We start from the raw sequence: 18982 nt of genomic DNA on the forward strand, positions 1-18982 counted from the left end.
GGGGGGGGGGGGTCTAGAGGAGCGCGACGCCCACCGTGCGCTGCCGCCGCTCGCCGCGCAAGGCCCGCCGCCGCGGCCGCCGCTCGCCGCTGCCGCAGCGACGCGAGCTTACGGGCAGCGAACGACGCCTGGCACCGCAAACCGGGACGCGGGTGGGGGGATTGGGAGGCCCCTCTCTCATGCCGAAGCGGTCCGTTTCGCCGCCCGCCCAGAGCTCCCACAGGCTGAGCTCGCCGCCGTGAACGGCGTCTGACCCGCGCTCCGTAGCACGGGGAGCGCCGTCGCCGGACCGGGCGCCGCCGCCCGTTTGACCATCGCCGCCGCCACCGGACCTATGTGCCGAACACGCCAACATTGGGGCGGGAAGACGGCATCGTGCAGAGTCTTCAGAGCGCCGCGTGAACGCTCGGGGGGGGGGGGGGGGTGCAGTGAGTGCGAATACGGTCGAACACAGCGGAGCCCCGCGTCCTCTCGAGCGCTAGTTGGAGAGTACGTAATTCCGCTTCTAGGCGCGAGATAAGGGGAGATATGGGGAGATATGGGGAGGTATTCCGCTTCTAGGGTGGCGGACCCCGTGCGCCGCGAAGGCGTCGGCGCTGCGGCGCATGCAGGCCAGCATGCCGCAGAAGTGCCCGGCCTGTTTCAGACAGTAAGGCAGGGTAAGGGAAGGTCAACTTCTCCACACACACAAGGTGGTGGTGGGGCAAGGGCCAGGCTAGCCCCTCGCGACTCCACGTCTAGAAGACAGGAGCCCCACGGCATTCAACGTGCAAGGCCCGCGCCGCGGTGTGAGTGAGTGTCCGAAGTGAGTGTGTGCGTGTGTGCGTGTGCCCGACCTGCATGAACACACAGTCCTCCACCCCCCCTCCCCCCCTCCCCGTCCCCGCCACCACCCTCTCCGCCTTCTCCGAGCCCACCCCCACCGAGCCCGCCGCCCCCTTCGCCCCCACCTCCCTCTCCGCCCTCACCGCCGCCACCGCCGCCACCTCCGGGCAACCAGGGCGCCGGGCCAAGGCTACGGGCACGCAAGATGCGACTGCGGCACGCTCCGAATGTTGCTGCCGAGGGCGTGCTGCCGCGAGCGCTGCCTTGCGCGGGGTGGGGGTGCGCCCCAAACCCCCCATGCCCGCGCCCCGACCCCTACCCCCACGGTACCCCCCAACCCATCCCCTACCCCCACGCTACCCGAACCCCCATGCCCGAGCCCCGACCCCTACCCCTCGTGGCAGTCGGAACGCAGACCCACCCCCGAGCATCTAGCGCGCCGGGCCAAGCGCGCGCCCCGACAGGAACGCCATCGAGGCACGCGTTCAAGCAGCGGAGGGCGCCGCCTATTAGGGGGAGATCTGGGGAGATATGGGGAGATATGGGGAGATATGGGGAGATATGGGGAGATATGGGAAGATATGGGCGCCGCCTATAGCCCCCCCCCCCCCTCCCCCCCTCCAGCCTGGCCCGAGAGTGAAGCCCGCATACAGCACAGATTGGCTGAGTGACAGGGTTGGAGGTGCGCAGGACGGACTGGCTGAGTGACAGGGGTGGAGGTGCGTGTCAGGATTGGGTGGGTGGGCGATCCACACCTATACGAAGGGGCGAGCGCCGAGCGTGGCGCACACGACGCCGTGAAGAGAGGGCGCGGGTCGAGGCAGCGGAGACCGCCGCCGCCGCTCGGCGCAGCTCCGCGGGGAGGGGAGGCGGCGGCTGCGGCGGGAGAGCTGGCGGCGGGAGAGCCGGCGGCGGGGGGCGGCAGGAGGAGGAACGCATGCGCCGCGGCGAAGGCCAGCAGGCCAACGGCGACCACCTTTGGGTGGTGCTGGGGCGGGCGGGGGGAGGCTGCCCCCGCCGCCGCCGCCACCCTCTCCGCCGCCCCGTCTGCAGCCTTCCCCGCCGCCGCCCGCTTCGCCCGCGCCGCCGCCATGGCCGCCTCATCCCCGTCCATTGCTGCCGCCGTATCCACCGCGCCCTCTGCCGCCGCATCGCTGCCCTCGCCGCTGCCGCCGACGGCGTGCGGCTCCTCCTCTCCCTCCGCGACGATGGCGGCGGCGGCGAAGAGGAGGAGGAGGAGGAGGAGGAAGGGCGGCAGGGCGGCGCCGAGGGCGGGCAGGTTGTCTGGCTGAGCGAGGAGGGAGAGCAGCGGCGCCGAGGAGGCGAGGGCAGGCCTGCGTCATGTCGAACACACAAGAGTTAGGGTGTGAGAGTGCAGGTGCAAGTGCAGGTACAGGTACAATCAACACAATAGGCTGGGAATGAGGAGAGGGCAGGCGCCTGGCTGCGTCACTATAACATGCCAGAGTCAGAGAGAGCGGAGGGGAGTGGGAGCGAGCTGCGAGGCGGTGTCCGTGTGTGCATGGCAGGGGCGTGAGTAAATAGACTGAAGTCCGGGCCGCGTCATGAACACGCAAGAGTCAGAGAGAGCGAGAGTGGAAGGGGGTGAGAGAAGGGAGGGGCGTTCGTGTGCATGGCTCAGGGAGAGAGTGGGAGTGAGCAAAGAGCGCGTGGTGAGTACACAGGCTGCGAATTCAGCGTACACAGCGGACGACAGCGGAAGGCGGCCGAATGCTCGAGTGCTAGTCGGCAGGGCTCTCCCACCACAACACACACACACACACACACAGAGAGAGAGAGAAAGAGAGAGAGAGAGAGAGAGAGAGAGAGAGAGAGAGAGAGAGAGAGAGAGAGAGAGAGAGAGAGAGAGAGAGAGAGAGAGAGAGATCCGCATCTAGGAGCGCAGGCAGGAGGAGGTTGAGGAGGGCGGCGAGAAGAGGAAGGGCGGCGAGGAAGCCGGCGGCGACCAGGCTTCCCGGGAGGAGGGCGGCCGACGCGAGGAAGAGGAAGCCGCTGGTGCCTACAGCACCAGGAACGAGTCTCCCTCCCCTGTCGGGCCGACGCGAGGCAGAGGAAGCCGCTGGTGCCTGCTTGACAGTGGAGGAGCGAGTCATCAGCAGGTCAGGCCGAGGCGAGAGAGAGGAGAAGGCCGGTGCCAGCCGCGAGGAGGAGGAGGCCTCCAGTCACCGACCCGCCGGGCCACCTGCGGGCACGCGCAAGGGGGAAGGGGAGGGTGCGTGGCTTTGTGCTGTGGGAGGAGGCCTCCAGTCACCGACCTGCGGGAGAAGCGAGGGGGAAGGGGAGGGTGCGTGCCTTGTGCTCAGTGGGTGGCGGTGCCTAGAGCCGGAGCTCCTCGCGGGAGTGCGTCCGCGCGCGCCTCTCTCTGTCTACTCCTCAGGGGCTCCCGCTGGCGTCGCCCGGGCTGCGCGTTCGCCTGTCCGAAGCGTGGCTGGCAACCTCCCGCGCCGCGTACAGTGCGGCGAGGGGAGGTAGTGCCGCGGCGAGCCGAGGCAGTGTGACGCAAAAGAGGCGCGCGACTTGCGACGAGGGGAGGAGGCTGAGGACGCCGTGCACTTCCCGGCCCTCACTCAGGTAGTAGACGCGTCCGGAGGCGTCGAGCACGCGGCGCGATCTGATGCGGTGCGTGAAGGGCGAGCCGTCCTTGCGGTAGTTTGTCAGCGTGGTGGACGCAGAGCCGAGGCGGCACGCCTCGGCAAAGGCCCTTGCCTCTCGCGTGTCTGTCTTCGGTCCCTGCGAATAGGGTGACAAGGACGTCGGCAGTGTGTAGCGTCCGAAACCCTGTCGCTCCTTTCATGCGGCCGGACCATATCTGGCCATGCATGAAGGAGCTATGCACGGACCTGGAGGAGCTTTGGAGAGCTGCCGAGGGCCTCGTTGGCCGAGAAGCCACACAGCCGTGTCCACGCCGAGTTGACGGCGACAATCCTCTCCCCCTGGTCGAGAACGATGGAAGCCATTGCACACTTTAGTTCGTGATGGCCAGATTCGTCAGAGAAAAAAGGAAAAAAATCATCTTTTTGTAGCGGAGGTTGAGAAGTGTCAAAGCAGAGCGCCGCCCTCGCGGCTCTCGAGAGCGAGTTTTCGCCAGACAGCCACACGTCCATTATGGCGCGCGTTCTCGCCGGACGGACGTTCGCCGGCAGGCCGCGAGGGCATCTGCCGGCGCTCGTCTGCCAAAGTGGCGCCAGAGTGGAGAACTGGAGGCTGCATATTCAAACGGCCGAGGCGGTCTACCGTCCGGCGGCGGCGGTCTACCGTTCGGCGGCTGAAAAAGGGGTAGACGAGTCTACCGCGGTCTACCAAGTCTACCGGTAGACTGGGGTCGTAGGTTCATCACGGTCTACCGGTAGACTCGTCTACCAAACGGTCTAACCAGGCGGTGCGGCCGCCAGTGCCGCCATCGTTTCCGCCACCCGCACTGCCACGTCCGTCCCTGCCGCTGGAACGGCTGCAGGGTCGTGGGGCCGCCCCAGCGGCTCCGCACCTGGCGTTTTGGCCGCGAGGGCCGCCACCGTACCCGCCGCCCCTGCCGCCGCCTCCAACACGCTCCTCACACACGCGCGACGCACCGGCTACGACCTGGGCCATTGCGTCCCGTGGGACGGTGGTCGACGAGCCGTCGTGCCCGGGGCGCCACCAGCGCCGGCCGCAGCGAACACGCCACCGATCGCATTGCAACGTGCTGCCGCGGACGTTGCGGGAGCCGGGGCGGTCCCCACACCTCCGCGCGCCACCGCACCGCCCGCCGAGCGGCTGTCGCCAGTGGCGCGGAGGCTGCTGTTCGATGAGGGCTCGGCGCGGGGGCGCATTCTTCGGGCGCTTCTACGGCAGTTCACGATGCTCGGCCCGCGCTCGACCTCCTCGTTTGACAGGGGGCGAAGTGACGGAGAGACTCACCTTTAGATATTAAATTAGATGCGGTACTACTATACACATCAACATCAGGATTGCACTTTCAAGTCGTGTGCACACGACACTCACATCGCATAGAGAATACAGTAGATAGACCCCGTCTCAACATCCAGTGAGACTCGCAATCACAATCATCCCCCAACATACAGTAGTCAACATGAACTACTCACATCAGCACAACGACCGCGCAAAATCACCCTCAAATTGTGTACTCAAACGTGCTGGAACACCTGCGGCTTCACGCGGTAGAACGTGTACTTGAACTCCTTGTACCACACGCCAGTCATCTCGTGCTTCTCCGCCCAGTCCGCGCACGTCGGAGGCGTCGGCTTGCCCCACGCGGAGTCGTCAAAGTCGTTCTCAAACCAGCCGGCGGGCGGTGCGTTCTCCGCCGGCCGCTGCTTGTTGCGCATATCTCGGTGCGTGCCGTTGGCATGTTTGCCAGTCCCCTTGAGGCCATAGCACACGGTGCCCAACTGAGACTGTCCGGGCTTGACGCTGTAGTCAGACCACGCCGAGGTGGGGTCGTCCGAGACCGCGCGCAGGAAGAAGCACGCGCTCGTACCGGGCTCATAGTCGTGGACGGCGAGAGCGAGCACCGCCTCTGTGCCCGCGTTCACCAGGTGCAGCTTCTTGAGCTCGTTCGCGTCGGTCGCGTACTTTTCGACCTCGTGCGACACCTCGACGCCATTGTAGTAGATCTCGTCGAAGAGATCGTCGGCGCCGAAGTACACCGTCACGTGGTCGCCCCCGGTGCACACCTTGAAGGGCAGGAACTTGGGGATGCGGCCCGTGGGCTTGCCGACGATGCTGAGCTCCGCATCCCACACCTTTTGGTGAATGGTCTGCTGTACGCTCGTCACAGGCGCCTTCTTCGAGGGGCCCTTTGCGCCGGCCTCGGCCGCCCGCTTCGTCGATTGCGCGGCGGCCGCAGACGTCGCTTGCGCGGCCGCCGCCGCCAGCTCGCTGGCCACCGTGGTGCCGTGCACGTTCTGCACGATGAGCCACCCCCCCGAGGCGGCGGAAACGCTGCTCCTGGCTCGCGGAAGAAGCTGCTCCTGGGAACGGAGCTCAAACGAGAAGAGGCCGGCGGCGGGCGGCGGGCCGCCGAGCTCCGCCGAGACGAGTTGGTGCGTCGCGATCTCTTGGCGGAAGGCGAAGGTCGATTGCTGGTTGGCGTGGGTGAGCGACGTGTAGAAGCCAGGGAACTCAAAGTGCGAGAACGCGCTGGGGCCGCTCACCCGCTTGAAGGTGATGGTCGTGCCCGCCGAGTACACGGACATGCTGCCGAGGCGCACGGTCACCGACTGCTCATCGTACGAGGCGACGCGCGCGTAGTTGAGGCTCGCGACGTACGTGACGGCCGGCCGCGCGAGGCCGAGTTGGCCGAGGGCGTTGAACTCGCTCATCGCGAGGCTCTCCGCGGAGAGCTTGCCCGGCCGCAGCTTGATGTGCTGCAGGAACTCGAGCCAGCCGCTGGGCAGCGCCTCGTTCACGACCATCGCGAGCATGTGCGCGCGGGTGAGCGCGCGGTAGATGCGGCCGCGCGCCTCGAAGGCCGCCTGGCTCTCTCCGCCGGCGCTCGAGCCGTCGTCGTCGTCGTCGCCCCCGTCGTCGATGACCGAGTCGAGTCCGCAGGCGATGACGGCGAGCCGCTCGAGGCCGTCAAAGTCGGCGAGCGGAGAGAGCACGATCCACTCCTCGGGCAGCATCTCGTGCGCCCAGCCCGAGTCCTCCGACGCGGCGCCGCTCGACTCGCCCAGACCGGTGCTGCGCTCCGCCAGCTCCGCCGACAGCTCCTCGCGCACGCGGCTCTGCTGCGGGTTGGCGCGCGAGTGGGAGTTGACCGCGGAGGCCGCCGCCTCCATCGCGTCGACGAGCACAAAGTTGCGCTCGGGGTACTCGTCGAAGAGTGCCGCCTCGAGCCACGGGCGCAGCTCGGCGGCGAAGGCGTCGTCGGGCACGACGATCGCGAGGCGGTCGTGCAGCGGCACGTCGCCGAGCGTGTGCCGGATGTGCTCGATCGCCTTGATCACGTGCGACGCGTAGCCGTCGAAGCGGTCGTCGGCGTCGGCCGAGAAGATGAAGGCCTTGAGCGGCGGCCCCTCCGCCCCGTGGTGCGACGTCGCCTTGTCGACCGCCAGCTGGAAGGCGCCGGCGCCCGCGACGATACGCTGGCTCGAGCGCACCACCTCGGTGAGCAGCACCTCGCGAGGCGAGCCCGCCGGGTAGGCGATCCCCGACGCGGTCGACTGCGACGCGTCAGAGAGGAGGATCAGCTGCCGGTCGGCGTCGAACGTCGGCGGCAGGTAGCGCGCCATCGCCGCCGCGTGCCTCGTGAAGACGTGGTGCGCCTCGTCGACGACGAGAAGCGAGTAGTGCGGGCTCGCCCCGCTTTGCGGCCCGCTCTGCAGGAAGGAGGCGGGCGTGCGCTCGAGCCGCCCGTTCTCGAGGGAGAGCGCCTGCGGCCCCTGCTCAAACGGCAGGAAGAGCACGTGCATGCGCCGCAGCATCGCCGCGCGGAGCAGCGTGTTCTTGACGCGCTTGCACAGCCAGCGGCCGACAAAGAGGCACAGAGCGAGGTTGCACGCCACAAAGCACACGGTCGCCGGCTTGCCCGACTCCTGGGTGAGCACCTCCAGAATGCGATGGAGCGCGACAAACGTCTTGCCCGCGCCCGCCGGCGCCCGCAGGTGCACGTAGGGCGCCCCGGAGCACTCCTCGAGCTTCTCCTGCTGGTGCAACGTCAGCTTGTCCATCGCGAGCACGCTCGCCTCGTACGCAAGCGTGAAGGCGGAGCGGTCGACGCGGAAGGTGAGCTCGCCCAGGTGGAAGGCCTCGGCGGCCAGCTTGAGCTTCTGGTCAAAGTCGTCGGAGAGAACCGAGTCCCGCAGGCTGTGCAGGAAGCCGACGTCGCCGACGTGCGTGAAGAGCTGGATCGAGCTCGACGGCCGCGCCGGGTCGACGTCGTCGTCGTACAGAGCGCAGATGGGCGACGGCTCGAAGCGCAGGCCGATGTACAGCTCGGGCTGGAGCTTGTGGGAGATGCTGCCGTCGTCGTGGACGACCCACTGCACCTTGTCGGCGAACTCGCGGCGGATCCTGGCGTGCGGGTCGTACTTGGCGCTCACGTCCACCTTGAGGCCGAGGCAGACCTCCGGCTCGAACTTGGAGGAGACGCTGCCGTCGTCGTTGACGACCCACTGATTCTGAAGGTGGAACTCGTTGCGCATCTTCGCGTAGGGGTCCGTGTTGGACGGGTCCTGGGAGGCGCCGAGGCAGAGGCTCGCGTCTTGGACGGATGAGATGGTGCCGTCGGCCTCGACCTTCCACTGGTTGAACTTGTTGAACTCGCGCTTCATCTTGGCAAGGCCGCCGTCGGTCGGGTCGACGTTGTTCAGCGCAATCAGCTCGTGGCCGGCGTGGACACGCAGATGTGGCGGGTGAACCGCGTATCCCGCGTAGTCAATCTCACCCTGGCAGAGGAGGTAGCCGTTGGCGTCCTGCTTCATTTGGCACATGGCGGGGTCGCCGCTGCCTCCCGAGGCGCGCACGTTGAGGTTGACCACCTTCCATTCGCCGTGCGTGGAGACGTACTCGGTCTCGGGCGCAATCTCCATGGCGCATTGGGAGCCGCCTGCGAGCGTGAATGTCATCGGTACGGTCCGGCCCGCTCTGAGGCCGGCCGCGTGGTCAAAGACGCAGCGACGCGGGTCGTCCCGCCTCACGTAGCACAGCCGAATGGTGTTCGCTTCGGTCGCGGCGAGAAGGATGAGCTCGTGCCCTGGGTGGAACTTCTGGAACGGCGAGTGCAACACGAAGCCGGCGAAGGGCACTCCGTCGCCCTCGAAGACGAGGTACTCGTCGTCGTTGAGCCGACACGTGCAATTGGGGAAGGCGCCCGGCGTCGGCCCGACGCACAACTCGGCGACACGCCACGGCCCGTGCGTGTCGATGCGATGGTCGTCCTTGGGGACAAAGTACTTGAGCGCGTCGGAGCCCTTTGCGAGCTTGAGGCTCGTCGGCACCGCGTCGCCGCGCTTGAGCGCCTTCGCGTGCTCAAGGATGACGCGGTTCGGGTCGTCGCGCTTGACAAAGAGGAGCCGCGAGCGGTTCTCGGTCGCCGTCTCGTGGACCATCTCGAGCGCCTCCCCGACGTTGAGCTTGAGTGCACACGAGTTGAGCACAAAGTCGCCGTAGACGTCGTCGTCTTCGCAGAGGAGGAACTGGTCGCTCGTCAGCCGCCAGTGGCAGGCGACCGAGCTCGCGTCGACCATCAGGTCCATCACGCTCCACTCTCCTTGCGCCGCGCTTCGCGGCCGCCGACTCTTCGGCGCCGCGCCGACGCAGTTGGAGGGCGAGAGCAGCGTCATCGGCACCGTCTCGCCCTTTCGCAGCGCGTCGGCGTGCTTGAAGATGCACCGGAGCGGCGAGTCCTTGTTGACGAAGCAGAGGGAGGGCCGCGCGTCTCGGTTGGCCATGATCTTCGGGACCACGTCTTCGACGCTCATCGACGTCGCACACGAGCGGGGCATCGCGCACACGAGCATCGCGTTCACGGCCTGTGGCACACGACGGGCGCACATGGGGGGTGGGGGGGGGGAGGCTCAGCGGTGACACGAGGGACGGGCGCGCGGGGGCCTCCGCGGCGGCACGCGGCGTTGCGCGAGAGGATGACAACGCACCGCCTCACTCGAGAGCGAGTGCGTCTCGAGTAGTCGCGCGACCTGGTGATGCCGCTCGCGCTTTGCGAGGGACAAGGGCGTGTCGCCGTTGCTGCCCTGCATCGTCAGGTCGGCGTGCAGCTCGATGAGCAGCTCGGTGATCGCGTAGTAGCCCATGCCCGCCGCAAAGTTGAGCGGCGGCGCCCCCCCCAAAGTCGTCATCCTCTCGTTCGGCGAGTGGCCGTCGGTGACAATCAGCCGGCGCACCTCGTCGATTTCACCATTGATGCACGCCCAGTGCAGCGGCCAGGCCTCCGGCCGACCATGAAAGAAGTCGTTCTTCGCGCGCGTACGCGCAAATTGGAGCTGGTCCTGCCGCGGGCCGAGCTTCCGCTTGGACTCGGCGCCACCCTTGGCCGCGTCGCCGACCTTGGAGAGGAGCTGCCCAAGCAGCGGCGCCTGCGACGCGAGGCTGATCAGCGGCACGGGCTGCCCCGTCGAGTCGGTCACGTGCACGGTGATGGCCTCGTGCAGCTCGCTCTTGGCGGCCAACGCGTCGGCCTGCTCCTTGGCAGACCACGCGGCCAGCAGGCGCGAGCCCACCGACGAGGGGGCCGCCGCACTGACAGTGAGATCATGCAGCCAGCAGCCGCGGCTGCTCCATGCCGCCCGCGCGGCGTCGGACGGCACCCACGGAGCGAGCGGCGGCAGCCCGTCGTCGCCGACGAGGCAGCCGCCCTGCTGCCAGCCGCGGCCAAACGTGGTGAGCCCCTCCTTGTTGACGAGCTTGCTCAGGCCCGCCGACGAGCTGCCGACGCGGAAGGGCTCCGCGATCCGCTCGAGCAGCGGCTGCACAACGCCGAGGAGCAGCTTACTAGCCGACTCGTCGCTCACCGCCGTCGCGCCCGGCAGCTGCATCCACACCACCACGCCCACACCGAGCGCGCTCACCGCCGTGCCCGCGCGCCACGCGCCGAAGCGCGTGCACACGATGACCACATGCGGCAGCCGCTCGCTCCCAAGGGCCGCGAGCGAGCTGATGAGGGCGTCGACCTGCGGTGGGTCGTCACCGAATTTGGTCTGCTCGAAGCCGACGCCGTTGGCGATCCAGAGGAGGCAGTGCAGCCGGCCGATCCGGCCGATGGCCTCGGGGGTGCGCAGCTCCGTCCCGTCGGAGATGGCGAGCGGGTACTTGTCGCGCGAGGTGAGCTCGCTCTGAGCGGTGGACGTGAGCAGAGTGGCCTTCAGATGCCGTATGAGCTCGGCGTGCTCGACCCGGTTGTCACCGAGAGCGACGGGCGGCCGCGGCAGCACTGTGTACACGTAGTAGTCGGTAATGGCGTCGCCGCGGCCGACGAGGCTCATGTCGACCGCCCTGAGGTCCTCGTGGGTGGGCAGCACGCAGCCGGAGACCTCGAACTCGTCGGGGAGGAAGGCGTGGCGCATGCCGAAGCACACGCGGTAGAAGATGAAGCAGACGGCGTCGCGGTCGCCCTTCTTGGTGAAGCCGACGGGGCGAGCCGCGTTCACGTCCATCATCGTCGAGTACTCCTCCACCGTCGTCGGCCAGCTGCGCGAGTCCTCGACCTCGCGCACGTCGGCGTCGCTCTCGTTGACGATGCGACCGTTGAGTCGCGCGATGGAGTACTCGGAGCAGCACTGCACGTGGAGCACCCGGCACGTGATTCGAGAGCGGAGACGCCGTGAGAGTCTCCGCGGTACGTGGAACAAGAGGGCGAGGGGTGCTGGCGGGCGGTCGCGGGCGGTGGCGGGCGGTGGCGAGCGGTGGCGGGCGGTGGCGAGCGGTCGCGGGCGGTGGCGAGCGGTGGCGGGCGGTGGCGGACCCATCCACGATCGCAGTAGGGCAGCTGACCGACGAGGCCCCACGCTGTCGGCCCGCAAGGGAAGGCGCTCGGCTGTGCGGGTTGCGGCAGGACGACGACCTCCATCTTCGAGTAGGCGTATATGCGCGACATCTCCCACAGCGCGAAGCCGAAGCGGCGCGACTGCTCGTCCGAGCGGCCGAGCAGCGGCAGCGTGTCCTCCAACCCGAGGTGCGACACGTAGTGGTCGTGCGCCTCACCCGCCCACGGCGCCGCCTGCGGCAGGCTGGCGTAGTCGAGGAACAGGCCGTCCTCGGCCGTGACGGCGCCGAGCCCGCGGAGGGCGGCGCCGAGGCGCGCGATCTTGTGTCCGCTCGGGCTGACGTGTAGCTGCGAGTCCCATGCGTGGCTCACGGAGAGCAGCCGCCCCTTTGGGAGCTCGCCCACGATGACCCCGTGCGGCTCGAGGTCCTGGTAGCGCGGGATGACGCCGCCGCGCGCCTCGAGCTCGAGGACGTACGTGGCGCGCAGCCACTTGATCTGCGCCTCCTCGCAGAGCACGCCGAAGCCGACGTCGTCCGTCGTCACCGGCTGCAGCGCGCGCACGACCGTCTCGAGCATCGTCGCGATCGAGTGGAACTCGGCGTGCGAGCTCGAGTTGAGCTGGAGCAGCGTCTTCGGCAGCTGGATGAGCCGCGTCGGCAGGTCGACGCCCGCGCCGAGCGCGACGGCGCCCGTGTTCAGCTGCCTCTGGCAGAAGGTCGAGAGCGCCAGGTACGCCATCGTGTCCAGCCGATCGAAGACGGACAGGTCGCAGCTGGTGGCGCTGTCGGGCAGCAAGATCAGCTGCACGCGGTAGTGCGTGAAGACACGGAACATGCCCGCTCGCGCCGCTCTCTCGCTGCCGGGGCGCACGCACAGCGGGTCCCAGAAGACGAGGTCGTCGTCCGCCGCGAGCAGCGCGCCGTGCGTCTCCTCGTTAAGGACGGCCACGAGAGCGCGCAGCTCCCGCCAGAGGTCGACGTCGGTCACGGGGGGGTCTTGGTCGCGGGTCTTGGAGGTGGCTCTGGCGCGTGGGGTGGCGGCGCTCAAGCGCGCCGATCCAAAGGAAGCGGAGAGCACCGCGTAGACGGCGACGCCCACAATCCCGGCGTCGGAGGGCAGCGTGCGGTGGAGGTCGCCCTCCTGGACCGCCGTGCGCGGGTCGACGCCTTCGACCTCCTGTGCGAGAAGCCGCCGCAGGAAGCCGACCGTCACGAGCGGTGCCGCCTGCGCGATAAAGTCATCAAAGCCCTTGCGGTCCCACCGCGGGTCGCCGATGCTACGCCTCGCTTGACGAGCGGCGGAGGTCGGCTGCAGCTCGTTCGGTCGCCTCTTTGCAGCTGCTTTCTGTTCTTCGGGAGGCGGCGGCGGACGCGGCGGCGGTGTGTGGGTGGGGGCGGTGGCGCGGTGGCGCGAAGGCGGCGGTGCGGGGAATGCGTCGGCCTTGCCGTCGCGCGAAGTGGTGGCACTCGGCGTGCTGACGTTGCTGAGCTGGTCCTTGAGCGACGGCTTCTCGTCCTGCTTAAGCGACTGGTTTTTCTCCTTGAGCGACTGGTTATTGAGCGACTGGATCTCCTCCTTGAGCAGCTTGTTCTCGTCCCTGAGCTTGCGCAGCTCCGTCTCGTTGGTCTTGGAGGCGGTGCAGCCCACTTGAGCATCTCCTGCACCGCCGGGGAGAGTGCGACCGTGAGTAGGCATCGGGAAGCGAACGGTGGCCGGGTCGCGCGCGAGGGATGGTGGTGGAATGGGAGGTGCGGCTGAGGCAGGCGGGAGCGGTGCGTGGGTGACAGAGCGCGTGGGACGGCGGTGGTGGCAGAGGCGGTGGTGGCGGGTGGCGGAGGCAGCGGCGCTGGAAAGGACCTGCAAAGTCGTCCTGAGGACCGTCCTCCTGCTCTGCTTGCGCGGCGGAGAGAGCGGCGGCTCTCTCTTCGAGGCTGGTCCCACGCAAGAGTTCGAGCGCGACGGCAGCGCACGGGTCCTTTGGCTGCTCGGCCAGCGCCTTGCCGACCGCCGTGCGAAGGCGCTGCTCGAGCTGGCCGCGCCAGCAGGACAGGTACTCCTCCGCGGAGGTGGCGGTAGCGGCGCTGTTCGGCATCATGTACTACTCCTTGGGCGTCGGCCTCCACAGAGGTGGCGTCAGCGATCTGCTCAACAGCGCTCAACAGCGGCTCTGCTCAACAGCGGCTCTGCTCAACCGCGGCTCAATTGACTGTCACGCTCGAGAAGAAATTCTTCACCGCATGCGTCCTGCGTCCCCTCTCAAAAGCTAGCGCAGGGAGGACTGATTCCGAATATCTTTGTGAGCCGTCGGTGTGCGTGCGCGCTCTCGCAGGCGGGTCGCTGTCGCCGCTCGCTACCTTGGCGGAGAATTCAACAAAGAGAACTGGACTCGTTGCAGCTGCGCAGCAGTCGGGAAGCCTCGGACACAGACACCTCGAGCAATTCGCTCAACCTGCTGAGCTCCGCACAGCGGTCGTCTACTGGCTCAATGTCGATGAGCTCCTCATCAGAGATCTCCTCATCCGAGGACTCCATCGCCAAGGAGCCCCGGAGCGTGCACAGCGCAATCCAAAAAGTAATAACACGAAGGATCGGCGGGCACGTCGCGCCGCATGGTGGCCGCGCTGCGCCGCTCGCCGCTGGCGCGCGGTTGATCGCGGCGCCGACTCCGCGGCGGCGCCATCTCACGCAGCGGGACGCGTCGCTTCGTCGGCGCCAAAGCAGACGCGAGCTCGCGGCGCGGCCGCGGCAGCAAAAACATCAACGTCTACTTCTCCTTCTCTTCTCGTCTCGTCTTGTCTCGTCTTGTCGCGGGCGCGCACGCGCGCGACGTGCGCCCGTGTCGCCGCGTTCGCTCCGCGAAGGACCTGTCCACCATTCTAGTCCCCTCGCCGCTCATGTAGCGCCCACATGAGTGTGCCGAGCCCAAATCACTGTGAGAGTCGTGATTTCTTGTTGGTCTTTAAAAATCTCTCTCTCATGAGTGTGTGTGTGTGTGTGTGTACTCACACTCACACGCGCCCACACACTCAGAAAGAAGAGTCTCTCTCTGTCTCTCTCCACACTCACACTCACACACGCTCTTCGTTAACCTCTTTTTCACTCTTTTCGGTTATTGAATTCTTTTGTTTCAATTGCGACAATAAATATTCTTTTTCATGTGTTTCATGAGTGCTTCGCTCATTGCCTCGCCAAGCGCTGCCTCGGTGCCTGGTGGTGGTGGCGCTGGGCATGCGGCGTTGGTGCCCGGTGCTGTGCACAGCGCTCTGCTCGCGCCCAGTGTATTGCCGAGCGCTGCGCCGGTGCCGAGAGCCCGCGTCATCATCCCGGCTGACGTTCGCATTCCCGTTCCCGCCGAGGCCGTTGCCGGCGGCCGCGTGTCCTTCCACTATGAGCAGCTCATCTACACCGCCGCGCTGCCGAGACTCGCCGCCGGTGGCTCCTGCCTGCTCCGCCTGACAGTTGCGCACTGGCGAGAGGCCAGCGCAGCAGCGGCCAGGCGCCGGCGCGAGGAGGCCGCCCGGCAGCGTGCGCAGGCGCAGGCGCAGCGCAAGGAGGCGCGCGTGCAGAGGGAGGTCCGAGCCGCGGTGGAGTCGCTCGTTTCGGCGGTCGAGGGCGACGAGAGGGAGGTGCGTGGCGTCGTGCAGGGCCTGGTGCTCTCTCTCGAGGTGCGGCCACAGCTGCTGAGCATCGGGCAGCCACACTGCTCATTGACAGTCAGCAGCTACTCGTGCGGCCACCACTGCTCATTGACAGTCAGCAGCTACTCGTGCGGCCACCACTGCTGATTGTCAGTCATCAGCTACTCGTGCAGCCACCACTGCTCAAGTCAATAGCTAATCGTGAGTCGTTGATCGCCGCTGTGGTGCTTTCGCTCAAGGCGGAGGAGCGGCGCCGGCGCGCTGCAGAGAGGCAGGAGGCGCAGCGGGCGCGCGAGGTTGGCGTGGTGGTGAGGAGGCTGGTGAGGACATGTCCGAGACACGTCCGTGACATGTCCGAGACATGTCCACAGGTTGGCGTGGTGGTGAGGAAGCTGGTGAGGGAGGTCGAGGCGGGCGGCGACGCGGTCGAGCGAGAGGTTGCGAGGACGCTCGATCGGGTGGTCGGGCGGGTGCTCCGGCTCTGCGACCCGCGCTACGCCGGCCTCGACTCTCCCGAGTACGCCCACGCGCAGCTGGTGGCGCTGTATAAAAAGAAATGTGACGGCCCGAGTTCTTTCTGAACAGGTATGCCCACGCGCAGCTGGAGGCGCTGGAGCGGTACCTGGTTGGGCTCGGCGCTGCGGCCGGCTTTGGTGGCCTAGAAACGGAATGCGTATTCTTGTCTTCCAACCAACGCTCGAGATGACACGGTTCCGCTGTATTTGACCGTCTTCAGCTGTATTCACTCTGTGTTTGTGTCCCTCGTTCTCACACAGCGCTCTGAACACACCGCACAACACCGTTCCCGCCCCGAGGTTGGTGTATTCAGCACGTAGGCTTGGTTGGCGGCTGGTCGATCCGCGTGGACGTGCGGCAGACGGGCGGCTCTGCGGGCGAGACAGACCTCTACTTCTTCGACGAGCGAGGGAAGAAGTTCCGCTCGCGCCTCGAGGTGGCGGCGCCACATTTGCCGGCCGTGTGAGGCTGTGTGAACGGCGTCTCTTCACACCTCGAGAGCTGTGAGCAGGTGGCGCGTCACTTTGGCCTCGCCGCCGAGAAGCGCAAGCGGCGGGGCTCTGCCGAAGGCGAGTGGGCAGCAGGCGAAGCGACCTTCGCGCCGTCCGGACATGTCCACGACGTGTCCATGACATGTCCGAGACCACGTCCGCAGGCGAAGCGGCTCTTTGGCCGTCGGCGGTTGCGGCGCCGGCAGCGTCGTGTGTGGTCTCGGCGGCTGCGTATGGGGCGTATGCGGCGGCGTGGACGGCGGCGGCGGCGACGGCGGCAGCGGCGGGGGGGGGGAGGGCGGCGGGGACGGCGGCGGCGGGGACGGCGGCGGCGGGGACAGCTCCGGCAGCAGGCGGCGGGACAACGAGCTCTCACAAGGCCGTGGCCGCCGCCATCTTTGGCGCCGCTCCGCACTCCGCCGCTTGGCCGCCGGCTGGGCTGCCTCCAGGGCCGCCGCTGCCTCCAGGGCCGCCGCTGGGGCCGCCGCGAGGGCCGTCATCGCCATCACAGCCGCTGCCGCTGCCGCCGCCCAAGCCGATGACGCTGTCGACGCTTCCGCCGCCCCAGCCGGCCCCTCCTCTCTCCCCGCCGGCCCCTCCTCTGATCGGTGGTGCGGCTGCCAGCGTCTTCCCCTTCCCGGCGGGGGTGCAGGGCGGCGGCGGCGAGGCGCTCGTGCGGCGGAAGAAGAAGAAGAGGCGGTGCGGCGAGTGCGCGGCGTGCGCGGCGCCAAACTGCGGCGCAGTCCGATAGATGGAGCTCTGAGTCGGGTCTTTGCATTCCACGAGCGCTCAAAGGAGACTTCGTCCTCCGCTGGATTCGTAGCCCTTGTGTACTCACGCGGTGCCACGGCACGGGACCGTGCTGATGCTGGCAAACCATCCCCCCCGCAGGCGCGTGTCGCTTCTGCCTCGACATGCCAAAGTTCGGAGGCGTCGGCAGTCTGCGCCAGCCTTGCCTGCAGCGCCGCTGCACGCCTCGCGTCACCACACACGCTCCCCCACTCCCCGGCCCGGCCGTACCGGCCTCTTTGCAAGCTGTGAGTGGCAGTGGCAGCGGTGGCGGCGACGGCGGCGACGGCGGCGGCGGCGCGTCTGCCGACACGGCGGCGGAGGTGGAGGTGGAGGCGGTTGCGGCGGCGGCGGCGGCGGCGGCGGCGGCGGCGGCGGCGGCCGAGGAGGAGGACGAGGCGCAGTACGACGGGGCTGGCGGTGGGGAGGGGGAGGGGGAGGGGGAGGGGGAGGAGGAGGGGGAGGAGGAGGGGGAGGCGGGAGAGGAGGGGGAGGAGTGGGGAGAGGAGGAGGCGGCGGGGGGAGTGCTGAGCTGGGTGCAGTGCGACGGGTGCCAGAAGTGGCGCCTCCTCCCCTTCGGCGCTGCTGCCCCCGGCGACCAGGAGCGACACACTCACACCACTCACACCGCTCACACACACGCGCACCGGGCCTTGCACCATGAATGCCGTGGGGCTCCTGTCGTCTAGACGCGGAGTCGCAAGGGGCTAGCCTGGCCCTGGCCCTTGCCCCGCCACCTTGTGTGTGTGGTGGAGACATTGACCCTACCTTACCCTACCTTTGCAGGAGCGCTGGCTGTGCCACATGAACCCCGACGCCACGCACGCGGCCTGCGGCGTCCCAGAGCAGGCGTGGGGCGGCGGCCGCGCGGTCCGCACGCCGATGCCCATTCGCGCCAGCGAGGCGAACGGCCAGGCCAGGCGCCGGCCTCGAAAGCGCAGGCGGCCGCAGGTCTCACCGCGCCGAGTGGCGGCGCCCCCGCCGCAGCTCGCTTCGCGGGCGGGCGTACCGCAGACGCTCGCCCGCCGCCCGCGGAAGCAGCGACCCCGACCCACGACACGGCCGCCGACGCCGCGCCCGGCGGCAAAGGTGGCGAGGGCGGCGCAGGCCGCCACGGCGGCGGCGGTGCCGACGCCACGCGCGCCGCTTGCCTCCACGGCCACCTCGGGCGCCAACCGCGTCGCCGGAGCTGGCGGGTTTGTGGCGGAGGACCACCCGGCCGCGGGATGCGACGAGGCCGTCGCCGCGCAGGCCGCGTCGCTGCTGCGCCGCCGCTTCCCCTCTTGCGTCGAGCTGATTGGCAAGCTGCTCGACTGTCGGCAGCCGCTGCCGCAGATCCAGTGCCACGCGGCAGGCGACCCCATAACTCCCCATATCTCCCCACATCTCCCCACTTCTCTCCACATCTCCAGTGCCACGCGGCAGGCCGACTGCTGCCCGCGCCGCCGCACCGGCTGCTCGTGGTGCGCGAGGGCGGGCGCGTCGTCGCGGCGGCGCTGCTGCTGCACGTGGCCCCGCGCCGGCGGCAGTCCGACGACACGCGCTTCTCGCAGACGACGCTGTTTGCGGTGGACGAGTCGGAGGAGCGCCGCCGCATCGGCCGCCTGCGTCGCCGCGCACAGCCAGCTCTGCTCTGCATGAGTAAGGAGGACTGATGAGTCCATTTGGTAGGCCACTCTCTCGTCGCGTATAGCAAGCTCTGCTGCGCCCGCGCGCAGTCGCGCCGCCTGCTCATCATGAGCTCCGGCAACCGCTTCTGGAGGAACCCGCGCTTTGGGCTCGGCGACATCTCTGCCGCCGACCCGATGGTCGGTCGGCGGTTTGATCCGTGGACGCAGCCTTGCGCCTACCTTGGCTTCGATCTCGGAGGCGCTGCCGGCAGCAGCACCGACGCCGACGCGTACCTCCGCCCGTGCCGTCGCTCTTTGTCAGAGGTCCGCGCGCGGACGGCAAAGCGCGCATGAACTGCATGTTGTTTGAATGTCGTTCCCCGGTGCTTGTGCGCGGGGCACCCTCTCTTCTCTCTCTACGTGAGCCGTGTACGTTCGGTGGTACGTTGTCTAGTGCGGCCTTTTTGTCACTGGCGCGGACAGCTGCAGAATTATTCAGGATTTACACATCGCCACAGATGAGCACAGCACACCGCCGCTGACACTTGCGGTTGCGCCGCCGCGCTGCACGACCACCCGCGTCGGCTCGCAGAAGGTCTGCACACGCACGTCTGATCTCTTTGCACGCCCGCTGGCACCCCCTCCCCA

At 68.1% G+C, this 18982-nt stretch overlaps 3 protein-coding genes across 3 annotated transcripts in view; 1 reads left to right on the forward strand and 2 right to left on the reverse strand.

Annotated features, from left to right (window-relative positions):
- EMIHUDRAFT_364328 (hypothetical protein) overlaps positions 1-332 on the reverse strand; it is a 1269-nt gene extending 937 nt beyond the window's left edge. The window contains exons 1-2 of the mRNA XM_005785084.1: positions 209-332; positions 35-128 (exon numbers count right to left, since the gene is read on the reverse strand). Of these exons, the coding sequence (XP_005785141.1) occupies positions 35-128; positions 209-315 (201 nt within the window). The 5' untranslated portion in view covers positions 316-332. The remainder of the gene's footprint in view (positions 1-34; positions 129-208) is intronic.
- A 1529-nt stretch (positions 333-1861) lies between these two features.
- On the reverse strand, positions 1862-3812 carry EMIHUDRAFT_364329 (hypothetical protein). The gene is made up of 5 exons (XM_005785085.1): positions 3687-3812; positions 3393-3576; positions 2982-3028; positions 2734-2845; positions 1862-2159 (listed from the first exon to the last, which is right to left on the reverse strand). Exons 1-3 carry the CDS (start codon positions 3801-3803, stop codon positions 3009-3011), a joined length of 321 nt encoding a protein of 106 aa, XP_005785142.1. The 5' UTR covers positions 3804-3812; the 3' UTR covers positions 1862-2159; positions 2734-2845; positions 2982-3008.
- Positions 3813-14445: 10633 nt separating this feature from the next.
- Positions 14446-18820, forward strand: EMIHUDRAFT_455991 (hypothetical protein; the record flags this gene model as incomplete). The annotated part of the gene is made up of 10 exons (XM_005785086.1): positions 14446-14940; positions 15012-15236; positions 15321-15464; positions 15536-15581; positions 15765-15880; positions 15956-16017; positions 16560-16677; positions 17511-18078; positions 18150-18332; positions 18396-18820. 10 exons carry the CDS (start codon positions 14446-14448, stop codon positions 18686-18688), a joined length of 2250 nt encoding a protein of 749 aa, XP_005785143.1. The 3' UTR covers positions 18689-18820.
- Positions 18821-18982: the final 162 nt, after the last annotated feature.

Source organism: Emiliania huxleyi (assembly GCF_000372725.1).
Source record: "Emiliania huxleyi CCMP1516 chromosome Unknown EMIHUscaffold_164, whole genome shotgun sequence".
In the NCBI taxonomy this organism is placed as follows: domain Eukaryota; phylum Haptophyta; order Isochrysidales; family Noelaerhabdaceae; genus Emiliania; species Emiliania huxleyi.